This window comes from Podarcis muralis, chromosome Z, assembly GCF_964188315.1.
Source record: "Podarcis muralis chromosome Z, rPodMur119.hap1.1, whole genome shotgun sequence".
Taxonomy (NCBI): Eukaryota; Metazoa; Chordata; class Lepidosauria; order Squamata; family Lacertidae; genus Podarcis; species Podarcis muralis.
The window spans coordinates 46,376,142-46,392,139 of record NC_135673.1 but is presented as its reverse complement, the minus strand read 5'-3'; the positions used below and the strand labels follow the sequence as shown (position 1 = coordinate 46,392,139).

General features: G+C 42.2%; 1 protein-coding gene across 2 annotated transcripts; it reads left to right on the top strand.

Annotated features, from left to right (window-relative positions):
• The first annotated feature begins 1,150 nt into the window (after positions 1-1,150).
• HTATSF1 (HIV-1 Tat specific factor 1) lies at positions 1,151-15,557 on the top strand. 2 transcript variants are annotated; one of them, XM_028715022.2, is made up of 9 exons: positions 1,151-1,460; positions 6,912-7,116; positions 7,521-7,568; positions 9,039-9,193; positions 9,442-9,605; positions 10,420-10,519; positions 11,606-11,695; positions 12,388-12,525; positions 14,029-15,557. In XM_028715022.2, exons 1-9 carry the CDS (start codon positions 1,290-1,292, stop codon positions 14,311-14,313), a joined length of 1,356 nt encoding a protein of 451 aa, XP_028570855.2. In that variant the 5' UTR covers positions 1,151-1,289; the 3' UTR covers positions 14,314-15,557. The 2 variants fall into 2 exon arrangements, with proteins under 2 accessions (XP_028570855.2, XP_028570856.2); XM_028715023.2 differs by lacking the exon at positions 7,521-7,568.
• The last annotated feature ends 441 nt before the right edge of the window (positions 15,558-15,998 follow it).

Sequence of the window (15,998 nt, the reverse complement as noted above, 5' to 3'; positions counted from 1 at the left end):
TTGGGGGGGGGTCTGCAGTTCCCCCACTTGACATGCCAGGTATCCCCGGTTCCCCCTCAGCAGTGGCAGTCTCAGCAGCCCAAAGCCAGCCTGGTAGTGCAGTTGGTTCTGGCTGGCTTCAAGAGCTGCTCGCTGCCATGGTGCCCACCATTTTGCCTCACCAGAAGTCCCCATATAATGTGTCTTGTGCCATTGAACCAATCATGCAACAGTCACTAATAAATATACAATACTTAAAATATAAATCTGGGGACATTAAATGAAATCCGGGGACATTAAATGAAATCCGGGGACATTCTGGGGACGGATTTTGTCCAGGGACAGACTCATAAATCTGGGGACTGCCCCCGGGAAACGGGGACATCTGGTAACCATACTTTGGGAGGCACAGCAAAAATGCTGCTTTGTCCCAAGAGAAATAAAAATCTGTTCGCGGCATGAGCCCGAGGACGTTGCCTTGGAAGCAACCACCAGTGAGTTCAGTGGGGCTTCCAGGTGCAAATAAGCAGAGACTGGCAATCAAGATTGAGACTGGGACTCGGAGCCAACCATCAGCCAACGGAAGGAATAATTTTATTTTGTTTTGACATCAGCCAATGGTTTAGAAAAAGAGCTTCAAAGGAGAGATCCCTTGATGGGACTATCAGGTACCAGAGCACGTGCGCCTTGCTCTCATGAAAAGGGGGGCTGGGCTGGGGTGTGTGTGTCTCCCTCATTCGTCCCCCCACCCTCCAGATTATGAGGCGTGTCTCTCATTGGCTCCCAGATCTTGCTTTTCAATTGGGTGCTTTAAAAAATACACATCACGTGGCTACGCCTTTGCCCCCTCTCCCCGCGTACTTCCGCTCTTGCGCAGTGTGCGCGCGAGGAATTCATCCTCAGCCTTTTGTAGAAAATCATAAAACCATCAACCGAATCCAATAAACAAATAAATAAAAGGGCTGAGGTGAATAATATTTCTGTGCGTGTACAGACGGAGAATGAGGTGTGTGCGGGGGGTGGAGGGGGTAACGGTCATTTCCCGCGCACGCGCCGTTCGCTTCTTCCGTAACCGGCAGTTGTGAGGCGGGGCGTGTGTGGAGATGTGACAGGACTTGCGTCGCATGTGGAGCGGGGCGGGGCCGCGCCTGCGCAAGAGCAGCCGTGGTGCGAGCCCGCGCGCAGGCGCCCTGAACGGCTTCGTGCAGTCCGGCGGCTCCCGAGTAGGAGGCGGCGGCGGCGGCATCTGAGGCGCGGCCTAGCTTGTGAGGCGCGTTTTCTACCTCGTCAGCCTGGGCTCCGGCAACAACATGAGTATCGGCGGCTCGGATCGGAACGAGGAGTTCTACCAGCAGCTGCGGCTGCAGGAGCTGTACGGCAAGAAGGACGAGGAAGGCGGCGAGGACCCTTTCACGTACACGGACCCGGCGGACGGGACGCAGTACGAGTGGGATCGCGACAAGAGGGCCTGGTTCCCGAAGGTGAGGGGCGGGGCCTGTGCGCGTCATGGTACCGACAGGGAAAGACGCCGCCGCTGTTTCTTTGCTTCTAATTTCATTACGTTTGTATGCCGACTTTCAGCCAAAGATCTCAAGGCGGTTCACAGCACAAAAACACAAAATACATAATATAAAATAATATAAAAGCAAGAATCAGAGCAAAGTATGGCGTAGCCTTGCTCTCGTTTATTGCTGCTATTTATACAGTGGCCAGAATGTTCTGAGTGCAGGTTAATAATGATCATGGTTATAATAATAGTAATATTGGTGGCCCCGGGCTTGTATGGGGCCTTTTACAGGCTGGCCCAAAGGAGGTGATGGAACCAATGGTAGCTCGCTGTGACTTGTTTGCAAAACACTTTGAGCATAAAATTGCTTGCATCCACCAAGACTTTGACTCTGCTGTTACAGCAGATGTATCTCATGGGGTGTCCAGAGCACAGTCTAGTCCTGTTGTTGTTGGATGAGTGTCAGTTGGTAAGGCTTGAGGATGTGGACAAGGTGCGCTGATCAGTCAGGGCAACAACTTGCACTCTGGAGTCTAGACCCTTGCCCCTCTTGGCTGATAAAAACCAGCAGGGAGGGAATAGCTGGGCCAGGGAGGTGATCAATGCCTCTTTAAGAGAGGGGGTGGTCCCTGCCTGTTTGAAAGAAGCAGTGGTAAAACCACTCCTTAAGAAACCTCCCCTGAATTCAGAAAACCTAACTAACTACTGGCCAGTTGCTAATCTTCCTTTCCTGGGCAAGGTTCTAGAGTGAGTAGTCATGGACCAGATCTAGGCGCTTTTGGAAGAAACTGATTTTTCTGGATCAATTTCAATCGGGGTTTAGGCCTGGTTTTGGCACAGAAACTGCTTTGGTCACCCTGTATGATTTCTGTCAAGAGAGAGAGAAGGGATATATGCCCCTGTTAATTGTTCTCGACCTCTCAGCGGCTTTCGATACCATTGACCATGGTATCCTTCTAGAGCGATTCTCCAAACTAGGGGTGTGTGGCAACACTTTGCGGTGGTTCCAATCCTACTTGGATGGCCGTTCCCAGAGGGTGCTACTTAGGGAATGCTTTTCAACCCTGTGGAACCTTCAGTGTGGGGTTCCACAGGGCTCAATCCTATCCTCCATGTTGTTTAACATCTGCATGAAACCACTGGGTGGGGTTATCCAGAGGTTTGGAGTATTATTTTGTCAGCAGTATGCTGATGACACTTAGCTCTATTTCTCCTTTACATCTGCAGGTGAGGCAGTGGAAGTGCTGGACCAGTGTCTTGCCTTGGTAATGGATTGGATGAGACCCAACAAACTAAAGCTCAATCCAGATAAGACTAAGGCACTGTTAGTGGGTGGTTCCCCAGACCAGATGACTGGGACATCGCCTGCTATTGATGGGGTTACACTTCCTCTCAAGGAGCAGGTTCGCAGCTTGGGGGTACTCTTTCACCCTTTGATGTTGCTGGAGGCTCAGGTGGCCTCAGTGGTCTGCAGTGCCTTCCATCAGCTTCAGCTGTTGTCTATGCTCTGGTAACTTCAAGGTTAGATTATTGCAATGTGTTATATGTAGGGCTGCCTCAGAAACTTCAGCTAGTGCAGAATTCAGCAGCCAGGTTGCTCAGAGCAAGACGGTTTGAGCATATTACACCGATCCTGGTCCGACTGCACTGGCTACCAATTAGTTTCCAGGCCCAATTCAAAGTGCTGGTTTTGACCTATAACGCTTTAAACAGTTCAGGACCACAATACCTCAAGGACCGCCTCTTCCATATGAACCTACCCGGACTCTCAGATCATCTTCTGAGGCCCTCCTTTGTGTGCCTCCTCCTTGAGAGGACTGGAGGGTGGAAGCAGGAGAACGGGGCCTTTTCTGCAGTGACTCCCTGTCTGTGGAATGCTTTCCCCAGGGAAGGTCGCCTGGCACTTTCATTATACAGCTTTAGGTGCCAGGCAAAAATGTTCCTTTTTAACCTTTGGTTGAGTGGATTGACATCCAACATCCTGTAACCTTTTAAAATGTGGCTCTTTTTGGGGGGGTGTTATTGGGTCATTGTTCTTATTTTGATTTTATATATTGTAATCTTTTCTGTGAACTGCCCTGAGACCTCTGGGTATAGGGCAGTATATAAATTTAATAAACAAATAAATAAAATAAACAGCCCAGCAATATCTGCAGAGCCAAAGCCCACCCCCCGCAGCCCCAGGTCCACTTAGAGCTAGGGTACAGTTAAGGAATCATAATCAGAATACAAATAAGTGGTGTTAATGTTAGCCAAGCTTTTTGCTTTGGGGCTGTTCTTAATATTCTCTGAATTGGACGGGTAGTTTTTGCTCTGGTGTGCCTTGCAGTGCAGCAATTCCTCCCTCCCAGGAAATACAAATTGGAGATCTATGCCTTTTACTTTTATTTCATGTGAAAAAATTCCATGTATGCTTGGCCCCCACATTGGCAGAGTTAATTAATGTTTATATGCAAATTTACTTTGGAGTGACCTTTGTCTGTTTTGTTGTTTAGTATGTGAATTATAAAACTTACTTTGAAGAAGAAAAACACTATTTCAAAAAGGTCTTAATTTGCAGTCTATTGACAGTAGTGCAGTAATTTCCCTCACAGCTCAGTTGCCACGGCAGCCACTGTGGAGAATTATCTTAATGTTTTAGATTGACATGTGCCCTGTGGATGCGAGCTGAATCAGTGATGTAAAATATTTTCAAAGTTTGTTTTGATGCCATGTAGCTAATAATAATAATTTTATTATTTGTATCCCACCCATCTGTACATGCATTTGTCTTTGAAGACAACACTTTGTGTTTCGTAATTGATTTCGTAATTTATTTTAGAATTTTAGAATTTTCAGTGAAATTTGTAAAGAGGAAAGTAATAATAATAATAATAATAATAATAATGGAATAGGAATATAAGAAGAGCCTGCTGCATCAGGCCAATGACCCTTATAAATCCAGCATCCTGTTCCCACAGTGCCCAACCGGATGCCCCAGTGGGAAACCCTCAAGCGGGGCCCCAGCACAGCAGCCCTCTCATCTCCTACTGTGGTTTCCAGCAACTGGGTATTGAGAAGCCTTTCTGCCTCCCAACTGTGGTGGCAGAGTATATCCATTGTGGCTGGTGGCCATAATGATAGCATTACTGTCCACAAATCCTCTTTTAAAGCCTGTTCCATAAAGTGAGTTCCATAGTTTTAAGGAAGTGCTGTGTAAAGACTTTATCTGTGCTGAATTTTCCAAGAGGAAGGTGGGTGAGTGAAGCTCTTGGGGCTCTCCTACTATGCGCATTAATATGAGTACAGTAGTGTAACTCCAAAGTATCTCCTAAAAAGATCAACATTAACAAATGAAACTAAATAGGGGAAATACTTTTTAATGTTCATTTGATAAAGTAACCTATAAGGAAACACTATTGCATTATGCTAGGGGTGGCTAATCTTTGGCTTTCCAGATGGTAACTGAATTTTAATTCCCATCAACCCCAAGTAGCATGGCCAGTGCTCAGGAATGAGGAGAGCAGGAGTCCAGCAGCATCTGGAAGGCAACAAGTTAGCCACCTCTGTATTAAACAATGCCATACCCTTTTGAATTTTGTAAGGGGTTGTCCTTATAAGTTTTATAGGTAAAGGTAAAGGTACCCCTGCCCGTACGGGCCAGTCTTGACAGACTCTAGGGTTGTGCGCCCATCTCACTCAAGAGGCCGGGGGCCAGCGCTGTCCGGAGACACTTCCGGGTCATGTGGCCAGCGTGACATCGCTGCTCTGGCGAGCCAGAGCCGCACACAGAAACGCCGTTTACCTTCCCGCTAGTAAGCTGTCCCTATTTATCTACTTGCACTCGGAGGTGCTTTCGAACTGCTAGGTTGGCAGGCGCTGGGACCGAGCAACGGGAGTGCACCCCGCCGCGGGGATTCGAACCGCCGACCTTTCGATTGGCAAGCCCTAGGCGCTGAGGCTTTTACCCACAGCGCCACCTGCGTCCCTTATAAGTTTTATAAATAGATAAAATTATAATGGAAAAAAAATGGTACAAAGAGCAATTTAGAAGGAATAAAAAGATGGCATTGCATCAATGTCATATTTTGTTTCAGATATGGTGAAGTACCTGCAAAGAATTGCACAGGTCAGACATAATTTCTCTTCCACCCCCCTTCCCCATTTCCAGTTTCTTGCGAGAGAAACTGTTCTTCACTTTATACTTGTGCTCCTGTGCTCAGCCAAAAGTTGGGTGGGGAGCTCATCATCCTTGTCCAATAGGGGATGTACACTTGCCACAGTGAACAGGCCTGTAGATCTCTTCTTAGGGTAGTTCACTGTTACATTGGAAAGTTAAAAACAACATATAGTAACAAAAAGGTAAAGAGCTCTTTCCCCTTCTTAACACCAAGCAGTAGTCTAGGTGAAGAGATTTTTTATTTATCCAGACTTTCTAGCTGTTTTTTGGAATCCTGGCTGTAAATTATTTTATGCTGCCTCTGTGCAAGGAGATTACTTACTTTTTAAAAAAACTGTTATTGTACAGGGTGAGTCCTTTAAAAGAGGCCCCATGGATACAGAGTACACATGTTCCACGGGGCCTCTTTTCAAAGACTCATCCTGTATAAAGCACATTCTATATTTTTCTGTTTGCTGCCTCGGGAATGCTTATTAATAGGTTGTCAAATGTTGTTCATTCAGGATAAATATAAATCATTAGGGACTTAATCTCTTAGATATGCAAAGCTGTTGTGGTTCACAAAATGACTTGTACTGATGTACCTATAGCAGCATCCTTATACCTTGTATACCAGCTGGCTGGGACTGATGGCAACTGTAGTGTGAAACAGCTGGAGAGCACCATGTTGGGGAAGGCTGTTATAAAAGATGCATGTTTGTCCTCCTATACTGTCATTTGCAGTTCCATTATGAAAGGCCTCTGCCCCATAATTTAAAAAATAGAACATGATCATCATGATTTGTTTCAGTGTTTAGATTGGTACATTTATCACATGTAGTAGCTCTGGGGAGCAGGTGGCGCTGTGATCTAAACCACTGAACCTCTTGGGCTTCCCAATTGCAAGGTCGACAGTTCGAATCCGCATGCCAGGGTGATCTGCCGTTGCTCTGTCCCAGCTCCTGCCAACCTAGCAGTTCAAAAGCATGCCAGTGCAAGTAGATAAATAGGTACCACTGTGGCATGAAGGGAAATGGCATTTCCGTGTGCTCTGGCACTCGTCACAGTGTCCTGTTGCACCAGAAGCTGTTTAATCATGCTAGCCAATGACCTGGAAAAACTGTCTGCAGCCAATCACCAGCTCTCTCAGCCTGAAAGCGGAGATGAGCGCTGCACACCATAGTCAAATTCGACAGGACTTAACCATCCAAGGGTCCTTTACTTTTACCTTTACCTAGTAGCTCAGACGGAATCCCTTATCTATCTCTACTCTGAATTCTCTTTTAGGTTACTGAAGATTTCCTGGCAACATATCATGCTAACTATGGCTTCCCCACTGAAAGTTCAGATAATTCATCTGCATCTCTTACAAAGACTGAATCTAAAACTCCTAAAGATTCAAAGAATACCAAGATCCAGCAGCCAACAGATCCAAAAGCATCTCAGGCAACAGATCTTAAACAAAGAGGAGAGAAAAGAAAACCTGATGCAGGCAAGGGGCCCCGTTGTGCATGACTTAGAAGTAGTCTGCTGCTCAAGAAGAAATGTCTGTTTCTGTGGAGTTGAGCATTTAACAGCTTCAGTGGCAATGTTGCATGCATCTTCATACTGAAAGATCTCATTACCATTCAGAAAGACTACTTAATCTCTTCTGAAAGTCTAAATTTTAAAGAATCAAATGACAGGCAACTTTTAATGATTTGTGATCTTTGGTAAAGCTGCATAAATGTGAATATAGGAAGCTGCCTTAGGTCATGTCAGACTGTTTGTCTGTCTAGCCCAATAGTGTCAGCTCTGATTGGCAGCAGTTCTCTATGGTCTCATGTGAATTTCTGTGGTCTCATGTGCTGGTTTAGAACTGCAACATAACTAATCTAATCATGATCTGCTCCTTAGGATGGTTTCATGTTGAAGAACAGAGAAACACAAATGTATATGTGACAGGTAAGAAAAAAAACTCTTGGCATTTGCAGATTGCTGAAGATGCATTGGGAAGCCTTATGGTTGAAAGTCAAACCTTATGGTTAGGAAGACAGCTGTATCTGAATATACTTTAAAAATATATTATTTTACTTTGGATTGCATAAAAGCTTTGCAGTGGAGCAAAACCTTTCTGGAAGTTGAAGAAGAGAAAAATGATGGAATTTTATTCAGGATTTTAATACAGTTTAGCTGGCTGGAATATAGGAAATAAAATAAAATAACAAAACAAAACAATACCACCAGGGAAATTGTAGGTGGGTAACGTTAACAACAAAATAACCTATTAAAAACTGGGTTCTGTGCGTATATTTGAGAAACACGTAACAGAAATTATTTATGCTGAAATGTGTGAATTTTTTGTCAGTCTCCTACCTTCTCCATTGCTTTTCTGCTTAACTATAATTGAGAGCCACACTTTGTCCATTTAGTGGTGATGTGGATACTACTGACTCTTAGGCAAGTGGGACCTGCAACTGCTAACAAATCCCCTTTAGGCAAGTTCATTCCATCCAAGTTAGAAAGCTGTCTTATAGCAAGTCAGGCCATTGGTCCATCCAACAGAAAAATGCCTACGCTGCCAGTGGCCCTCTAGGTTTCTGAAGAGCCTTTCCAGCCCTCTCTGGGGATGCCAGGGGTTGAATCTGGGACCTTCTGCATACAAATCATGTGAATTATGACCCCTTTCTGTTGTTCAACACTTGCAAAGTGCTTACAATTTTCTAAGTACTGTACGGATATTAAAAGTTAAGAAAGTTGCTGCCTGCAGGCTTACAATCTGACATATTTCTGTTGAAATACAAAAAGTATATACGTTAATGAAATGGGGAAATAAAAGGAAATTAGGCGTGGAACAGCTATACTTTAGCAGCTGTTGAATGGGACCAGATTGATCTCTCTCTTGCTCCAGATCTCTTGGTGGGTAGCAGAAGCCAGAGTGTGTCTCTCTTCAGCTCTGCATCCCTGATGCAGTTCTCCAGCTTACGTCAGTTGTCCATAAAACCTTTTTTGTGGCACTGAAACACGAGGACTGTGACTCCTTTCCTTCCTAGTACCCCCTCCTGCAACTTCTGCTCCCGTCCTGTCTGCTCCTGAACGTGCCAAAGCAGAGTTGATGTTTGAAGTTCCAGATGCATTCATTCTGGAAGGCTCCTCTGGGTCAGGATCATCAGATTTCAACTCTGGAAAAGGGAGGGAGAGTGAGCTGTGCTTCATGACAACCTCCCTGAATACTGCAAGAAATACCTGCTTTCATTAAAACAATTCACTGCATGGCACATACTTTGGGATCTTCCACTGAGTTCTTAAGTCCAAAAGCCAGGAGATAAGGAACCTTGCGATGAGTTAGAATCCTCTATTTGATTCTTCTGTATAAATTGATTTTGTGAAGTTGACAGGTGTATTTCTTGCAATTGTTTAAATTTATTTCCACAGGTTTGCCACCAGACATTACAAAAGATGAGTTTGTGCAGGTTATGTCAAAATGTGGTATTGTTATGCGTGATCCACAAACAGAGGAGCCTAAAATTAAACTTTACAAAGACAAAGAAGGAAATCTTAAAGGAGATGGGCTCTGCTGCTACTTAAAGGTTAGTTGTGTGCTTCAGTTATACTTTCACAATGATGCTTTCAGCCTTTCACTTGTCTCTTTGTTACTTTGAATTTTATTTTTATTTTGAGCAGTCACTGGGACTTCAAGGTAGCTTATTATGGTAATTTTTTTTGTAAGTTTTACCTCTTCACAAGCCAGACTTTGTTGTTTAGGTGGAAGGTAAGAGTCCTTCCACCTAAGTCTGAATTACCTCTTCTAATTTTTTGTTTTTATTTTTAATAATAGAGAGAATCTGTTGAATTAGCATTAAAACTATTGGATGAAAATGAAATTAGAGGCTACAAATTGCATGTGGAAGTTGCACAGTTTCAACCAAAGGGGGAGTACGATGCCAGCAAGAAGAAAAAGAAATGCAAGGACTACAAGAAGAAGCTGTCTCAACAACAAAAGTGTGTAGTCATTTCTGTAAATAAAATTGGTTTTTACATTACTGGGAGGAAATATACAGGCTAAAACCTGAAATCTAAAAATATGTCATTCATTTAAACCAGTGAAACAAAGTTTCTAAACTGTCTGGCACACCTTGCAGTTGGCTGTTATACCTTTTATGATTTCTAAACTTCAGGATATTTTGTTGATACTGAGTGTGCTGTCGTTTAAAGCTATGTCCACGCTTATTTTTGTATTAAGTAGAGTAAGCCTGCAGCTATACATGCTTGGCAAAAAAAGAAAGAAGAATTGTAAAAATGAAAAGGGAGGTAGATGTCGGGGAAAATACTTTGACAGTTGCACCTGGCCTTGCATCCGGTGTGTTTTGACTATATGTGATATTGGCATTAGGCGCGATCTCCAGAATGTAACCTCCATGTAAGTTGAGGGCTTACTCTAGTGGTGTGACATTTTTACCACAGTTTTTTTTTTACAGCAGCTGCCTGATACCTTTATCTCAAAAGCTGCTCCAAATTTCACAAGGGACTAGCTTCAAACTAAATATATACTGCTGGTGCTGAGTTCAGTGGGGCTTAGCCCGAGGTAAGTGAGTATGGGATTGCAGCCTTCTTTAAATTGCCAGAGACTTAAATCAGGTGGTTTTCCAATAGTTTTTCAGATTCAGGTTGCTAGCTTCATTATGTGTTATGAAATAACTGCCGGTGCTGAGACCTTGATTTAGGAAATATCAAATTTAATGGTTTTTCCCCAACAAACTCTTATAGAAACTGAAGAGATCAACCCCAACCCCTTACTATTGCTTCATTTCATTAGACTGCTGGATTGGAGACCGGAGAAGAAAGATGGCAGTGTTCGAATGCGGCACGAGCGTGTTATCATTATAAGGAACATGTTCCACCCAAGCGATTTTGAGGTAGGGAAGCACATCACCCCCCCTTTTTTTTTAATGTAAGGCACAAAAGCTGGGAATGGCAAGTGCAGGTAGTCATGCTAGGAAAAGAATCTAAACTGAAACTGCAGCATTGTGCTTTTTATTTATACCCTGCCCTCCCCAGCCAAGGCCAGGCTCAGGGCAGCTAACAAGCAATAATAAAAACAAGTTGAATGAATACAACTTAAAAACAAGATTAAAAGATAACAATTAAAATATTGAAACATTAAAATATTAAAATGCAGCCTCATCACAGGAAGAGAAAGGAAAAAGAAAGAGAGGGAGGGAATCAAATTGGCTCCAAGCCAAAGGCCAGGCGGAACAACTCTGTCTTACAGGCCCTGCGGAAAGAAATCAGATCCTGCAGGGCCCTGGTCTCATGAGGCAGAGCGTTCCACCAGGCGGAGCCAGAGTTGAAAAGGCCCTGGCTCTAGCTCAGGCTAATCTAACTTCCTTAGGGCCCGGGACCACTAGGGTGTTGCTATTTATGGACCTTGAGGCTCTCCGTGGGGCATACCAGGAGAGGTGGTCCTGTAGGTACGAGGGTCCTAGGCCGTGAAAAAGATACATGATTGGTATCTGAAGAAGTGTGCATGCACACAAAAGCTTATATTTAGAACAAACTTAGTTGGTCTCTAAGGTGGTACTGGACTATTTTTAAATTTTTTATTTCGACTGTGTCAGACCAACATGGCTACCTACCTGAATTTAAAGATGTGCTTCTTTTAATTCTAAGAAAATATTGTAAAAGGATATTTTATTTCATGTATACTTTGTTCATTTATACCACTTGTTCTTTTTCACATGGGCAACACAGTAGCCCTGCTAAGATTCCATTAATGTTGACCAGGAGCATTCTGTCCTGTAAGGAAGACGTTTTTCTTTTGGAGTTATGCTTTGAACATCAGATGAATATGAAACCCAATTTCAATAATACTCATTAAACAGTTTGGCCAGGATTGGCTTAGTGTCTCAGGATGGTATAGCCAGTATGTGGAAATTCTTGTTTCTGAAGCAATGTTGGAAAATGCTTTTAAGAGGTAATCTTGTAACTGGATATTTTTGCAGGAAGATCCTTTAGTGCTAAATGAGATAAGAGAAGATCTTCGGACAGAATGTGAAAAGTTTGGACAAGTAAAGAAAGTCATTCTATTTGACGTAGGTAATTTTACATGATCGTAGTTGTTAGCTGTATGTAGCAGATACTTAAATTGTATTCGGTCTTAAATGTTTTGCTTTTTTTTTTTAGAAACTGTTTTAGAAGATGTTTAGATTAACTGCCAGATACGTTTAAAGTTTCTTGGATTTAAAATGCTTCACTTTATTAATAAATAGCCCCTATCCTCCTGAGGAGCTCAGGGTGGTATTCCTCTGTCTTCTTCCTCTCCTCTTGATCCTCACAGCTATCCTGCAAGGTAGGTTAGATTGAGAGATGTGGACTAAGACCACCAAGACACCATTGTGTCTGAACAGGGAACGGATTCTAGGTCTCCCAGGTAGAAAATCTATTATTCCGTCTAGTACACCATACTAAACAGACAGATAGTCAGTGAAGATGGTGCCTCGCAAGAATGTGTTTAAGCAGCTATAGAATTCTGATGTTGATACTGCCATTGTAAGTATATAGGCTGACAAATATTTAAGATATTTAGGAATATGGTGTGATGATAGCCATCTCGTAATGTTTTCAGAGTTTCTTTCTTTCTGGAAGTGATTCTCTGGTACCATGGTACTTTTATAGTGTTCTTGCTCTTGAAGTCCCAGTAGTTTTCTAAAATCTGTCATTATGTTTAAGCGTATAAAGGCCTAGATTGGATTTGATAGCCTCTGGCTTTCTTTTGTTTTTATAGAGGCACCCAGATGGTGTTGCTTCTGTGTCATTTAAAGAAGCAGAAGAAGGAGATGTCTGCAAACAGGCACTCAACGGGCGATGGTTTGGTGGACGTCAGCTCTCTGTGGAGACATGGGATGGTGTAACAGATTATCAGGTGTGTCTCTAACAACAACAACAACAACAACAACAACAACAACAACAACAACAACAACAACAACAACAACAACAACAACTTATTATTTATATCCTGCCCATCTGGCTGGGTTTCCCAGCCACTCTGGGCGGCTTCCAACAAATAACCTATTAAACATTAAAAGCTTCCCTAAACAGGGCTTTTAGCTGTTTGAGAGATATTTGAAGCTATGTCTGTACATGATGCATTACATAGAGGCTGCTTTCAGGAATCCTACTGTAGGTTAGAAACCAACACATCCCCTCTGGCCGGCTAGCCAAGGGTGAAAGCTCTGGATCTCAGGCATTCATAATCACAACGGAGAATTGGAAATTTGAGTACTTTATATTTTCAAAGTACTTTCTCACTTTAAGTTTTGCTCTGCAGTCATGATTCCAATAAGAATTTTGGTTCCCTTCCCCCACGGGAATGAGCCCCTTTTTGAAGTGGTGCAGCAAAGCATGTCCCTTTTAACCCATAACAAAAAAAAGTCACCTTAAATTTAGCCTGTGGAATAACATGCTGTTACATTCTCCCCTCATCCCCTGGGCTCGTCCAGCTTATTACTATTAATGCAGAGCTTTCCATATACATGTTGCTTTACAAAGAATGAAAAGATTCTCATGGTGGTGTATAATTCAGGAAACAATAGAAGGGAGACAACAGAGGGGACATAGGAGGAAATGATTATAGATCACTGCAAGTCCCTTTGGGCTTGGTGCAGCTTACTTATTAGCAAAGATGTATAGGAACATTCTTTAGTTCCACAAATCCCATTTATTTCAATGGAATTAACTTAGGAATGATTAACTTTTCAAGTTGATTTGAGTGGGGCCAGTGTAATTCACAGCACAGATCTATTCACAAGGAAGTCCCTTTGAGCTCAACAGGACTTACTCTTAGACGAGTGTATCCAGGAATGCAATCTAAATTGAGTTGGATCCCAATTCATCATTTTGAATTTTTATTAATTTGTTTTTGTTTGTTTAGTTTACCGTTTTTTAATACCATCATATAGAAGATTATTAGACATCTTAAACTGAGATTAGGATGGGTACAGATATTTATTCTGTGAACTTGAGATGAAGTGTGGTATATAAATGTAATAAATAAGAGTTTTAAAAATCTGGTCGGTCTTATAGGTCATACATTTTATGTGATACTCACCTGAATTTAGATCTGATATTTAAAGCATTGTATACAGAAGACATTGAAACCTAGGTCTGCCTCACACTTAAATCCACTTAGGCTTTCAGCAGCCTTAAGTCTTCTTGTACTGTTTGTTCATAAGAGTTTTATGTGTGTGTGTTTTTAGTGCAGTTAATTTACTTTTGGTTTGAGGGGCATTCCTGCAATATAAATGTAATACTTAATATAGGTTTTGGTTAGGTTTCTGAAGCTTTGATTATTAAGTCACAAGCAAAAAGCTCCCCCACCCCCTTTTTGGCACAAAACATTTACATTTACTTTCATTTGTGATCGCAGGTCGAGGAGACTTCAAGAGAAAGGGAAGAGAGACTGAAGGGTTGGCAGAAGTTTTTAGGTGATCCAAATACAGAAATGCTGAAAACAGCATCTGACGCAGATTCTTCGGAAACTGGTGTCCAGCTCCCAGAAGGAGTTCAGCCATCTAAAGATAATAGTGCATCTGAAGGTGGCCCAGAGGGTGAAGCAGCTGAGAGAGGAGATAATGGCGAGGGTACCAATGAAGATGTCACAGCATCCACAGACAGCAGCGTTGCAGGCAGTGACGAGGAAGCAGAGACCTAACGTCTTTAACTCATTTGTAAAAGCATGTATGTAGGGTAACCTTTAGACCTCTGTTATGCTGTGCTTCAAAGCAACTGCAGGCAGCATTCAAATGAATATATATGCATTACCCTGTTAAGATATCATCAGCGTGTTTTTGAAGTGTTTCATTAATAGCAGCATTTAATGATCATCTGCTGCTGCTGTCCAAGCTGTGTGTATGTGTCCATAAGTTGCCAAGAGCCTGCTGAACTGACCAGCTGTCTTACATTATACCTTTGCTTGTCAGTGTTCAAAGTCCATCACTGTAAGCAGGTACAGACTTGCAGTTCCTATTAACTACACAATGATCTTTAGAATTACAGAGGTATGAATGCTTTTAATTTTCTCTCTCCCAATTTCCTAAATGCCCCAATCTTTGGATGATCCAGTACTTTTTTGGATGAGCTGGCTTTCCTGATACTATGCACTTTTAAAATAACAGATCACTGAGAATACATTACAGTATTGGCACCCTGTACATGTAGCTGGGGAGTGGAAAAAATAATTATCACCCACAATTAATAAAGATAAATGTTCTGAAAGTACTCTCCTGGGATGCAAAGTTTTAGATGACTGAAGTTCCCCTTTCATTTTAATTCATTTTAAATCCTGATGAGATTAGATGACAAATAGGAAAAATGTGTAAATAAGCCTAACTGATCTCTGTTTTTAATTTTTTGAGGATAAATTCATATTGGAAACAAAGTGAGAGCTTGTGTGGTGGAAGTGTGATTCTTTTCTTCATCTTACTGTGTTCAATTGTAGTTTGGTTTCAGGCATTTGTCAAGGGTGATGAGCATATAGAGCCTGTTTTTTGGTATACTTGGTTTTACTACAGGAGACTACAAACAAAATTGTTTTGCGATTCCCTCTCAAAATTGTTGCTCAGATTTTAAAAGACAGATGTTTGTTTACAGATGCAAACCATTCAGAACTAGCAAACATTTGTGTTTTGGTTTTAAATGTACCTGGCTTCCAAATGTTGTATATAAAATTATTTTCCAATATCATTTTTAACAAGATCTATCAAATCAACTGCACTAAAAACCACCAAACTGTTACTGTTTTTAAGCTCAATTCAGACATAATGAGGAACCATGAACTTCTGTGATGAGAATGAGCAGCAGTGGGCGTCTTCCTCTTAATGTTTAGCATACCTGTTTTGTATTTGGGAATATGGGATTATGTTTTAAAAAAATTAAAGAGAGATTAAATTTGCATCACATTTGGACTGTTTGCTTGCTTGAACCTGCTGCCAACAGATGAAAAAGCATTTCCATATGAAAACTAGGAATTTGAGTGAACAATGAGTGTTCATTCTAGTGTTGTTGGGGTTATTTTTAGATACTATCTGTACACCCAGGAACAACAACAACAACAATTTATTTATAGACCGTCCATCTGGCTGGGTTTCCCTAGCCACTCTGGGCGACTCCCAATTGAATATTAAAAACACGATAAATACATCAAACATTAAAAACTTCCCTAAGCAGAGCTGCCTTCAGATGTTTTCTAAAAGTCAGGCAGTTGTTTATTTCCTTGACATCTGATGGGAGGGCGTTCCACAGGGCAGGCGCCACTACCAAGAAGGCCCTCTGCCTGGTTATCTGTAATTTTGCTTCTTGCAGTGAGGGAACTGCCAGAAGGCCCTTGGAACTAGACCT

What these genes read in the sequence shown, in the direction of transcription:
- HTATSF1 (XM_028715022.2), top strand. Translation starts at nt 1,290, where the DNA reads ATGAGTATCGGCGGCTCGGATCGGAACGAGGAGTTCTACCAGCAGCTG. An exon ending in GAAAAGAAAACCTGATGCAG is followed by an intron (nt 7,117 to 7,520) that starts GCAAGGGGCCCC and finishes TCTGCTCCTTAG; the next exon opens with GATGGTTTCATGTTGAAGAA. An exon ending in GGCTCTGCTGCTACTTAAAG is followed by an intron (nt 9,194 to 9,441) that starts GTTAGTTGTGTG and finishes TTTTAATAATAG; the next exon opens with AGAGAATCTGTTGAATTAGC.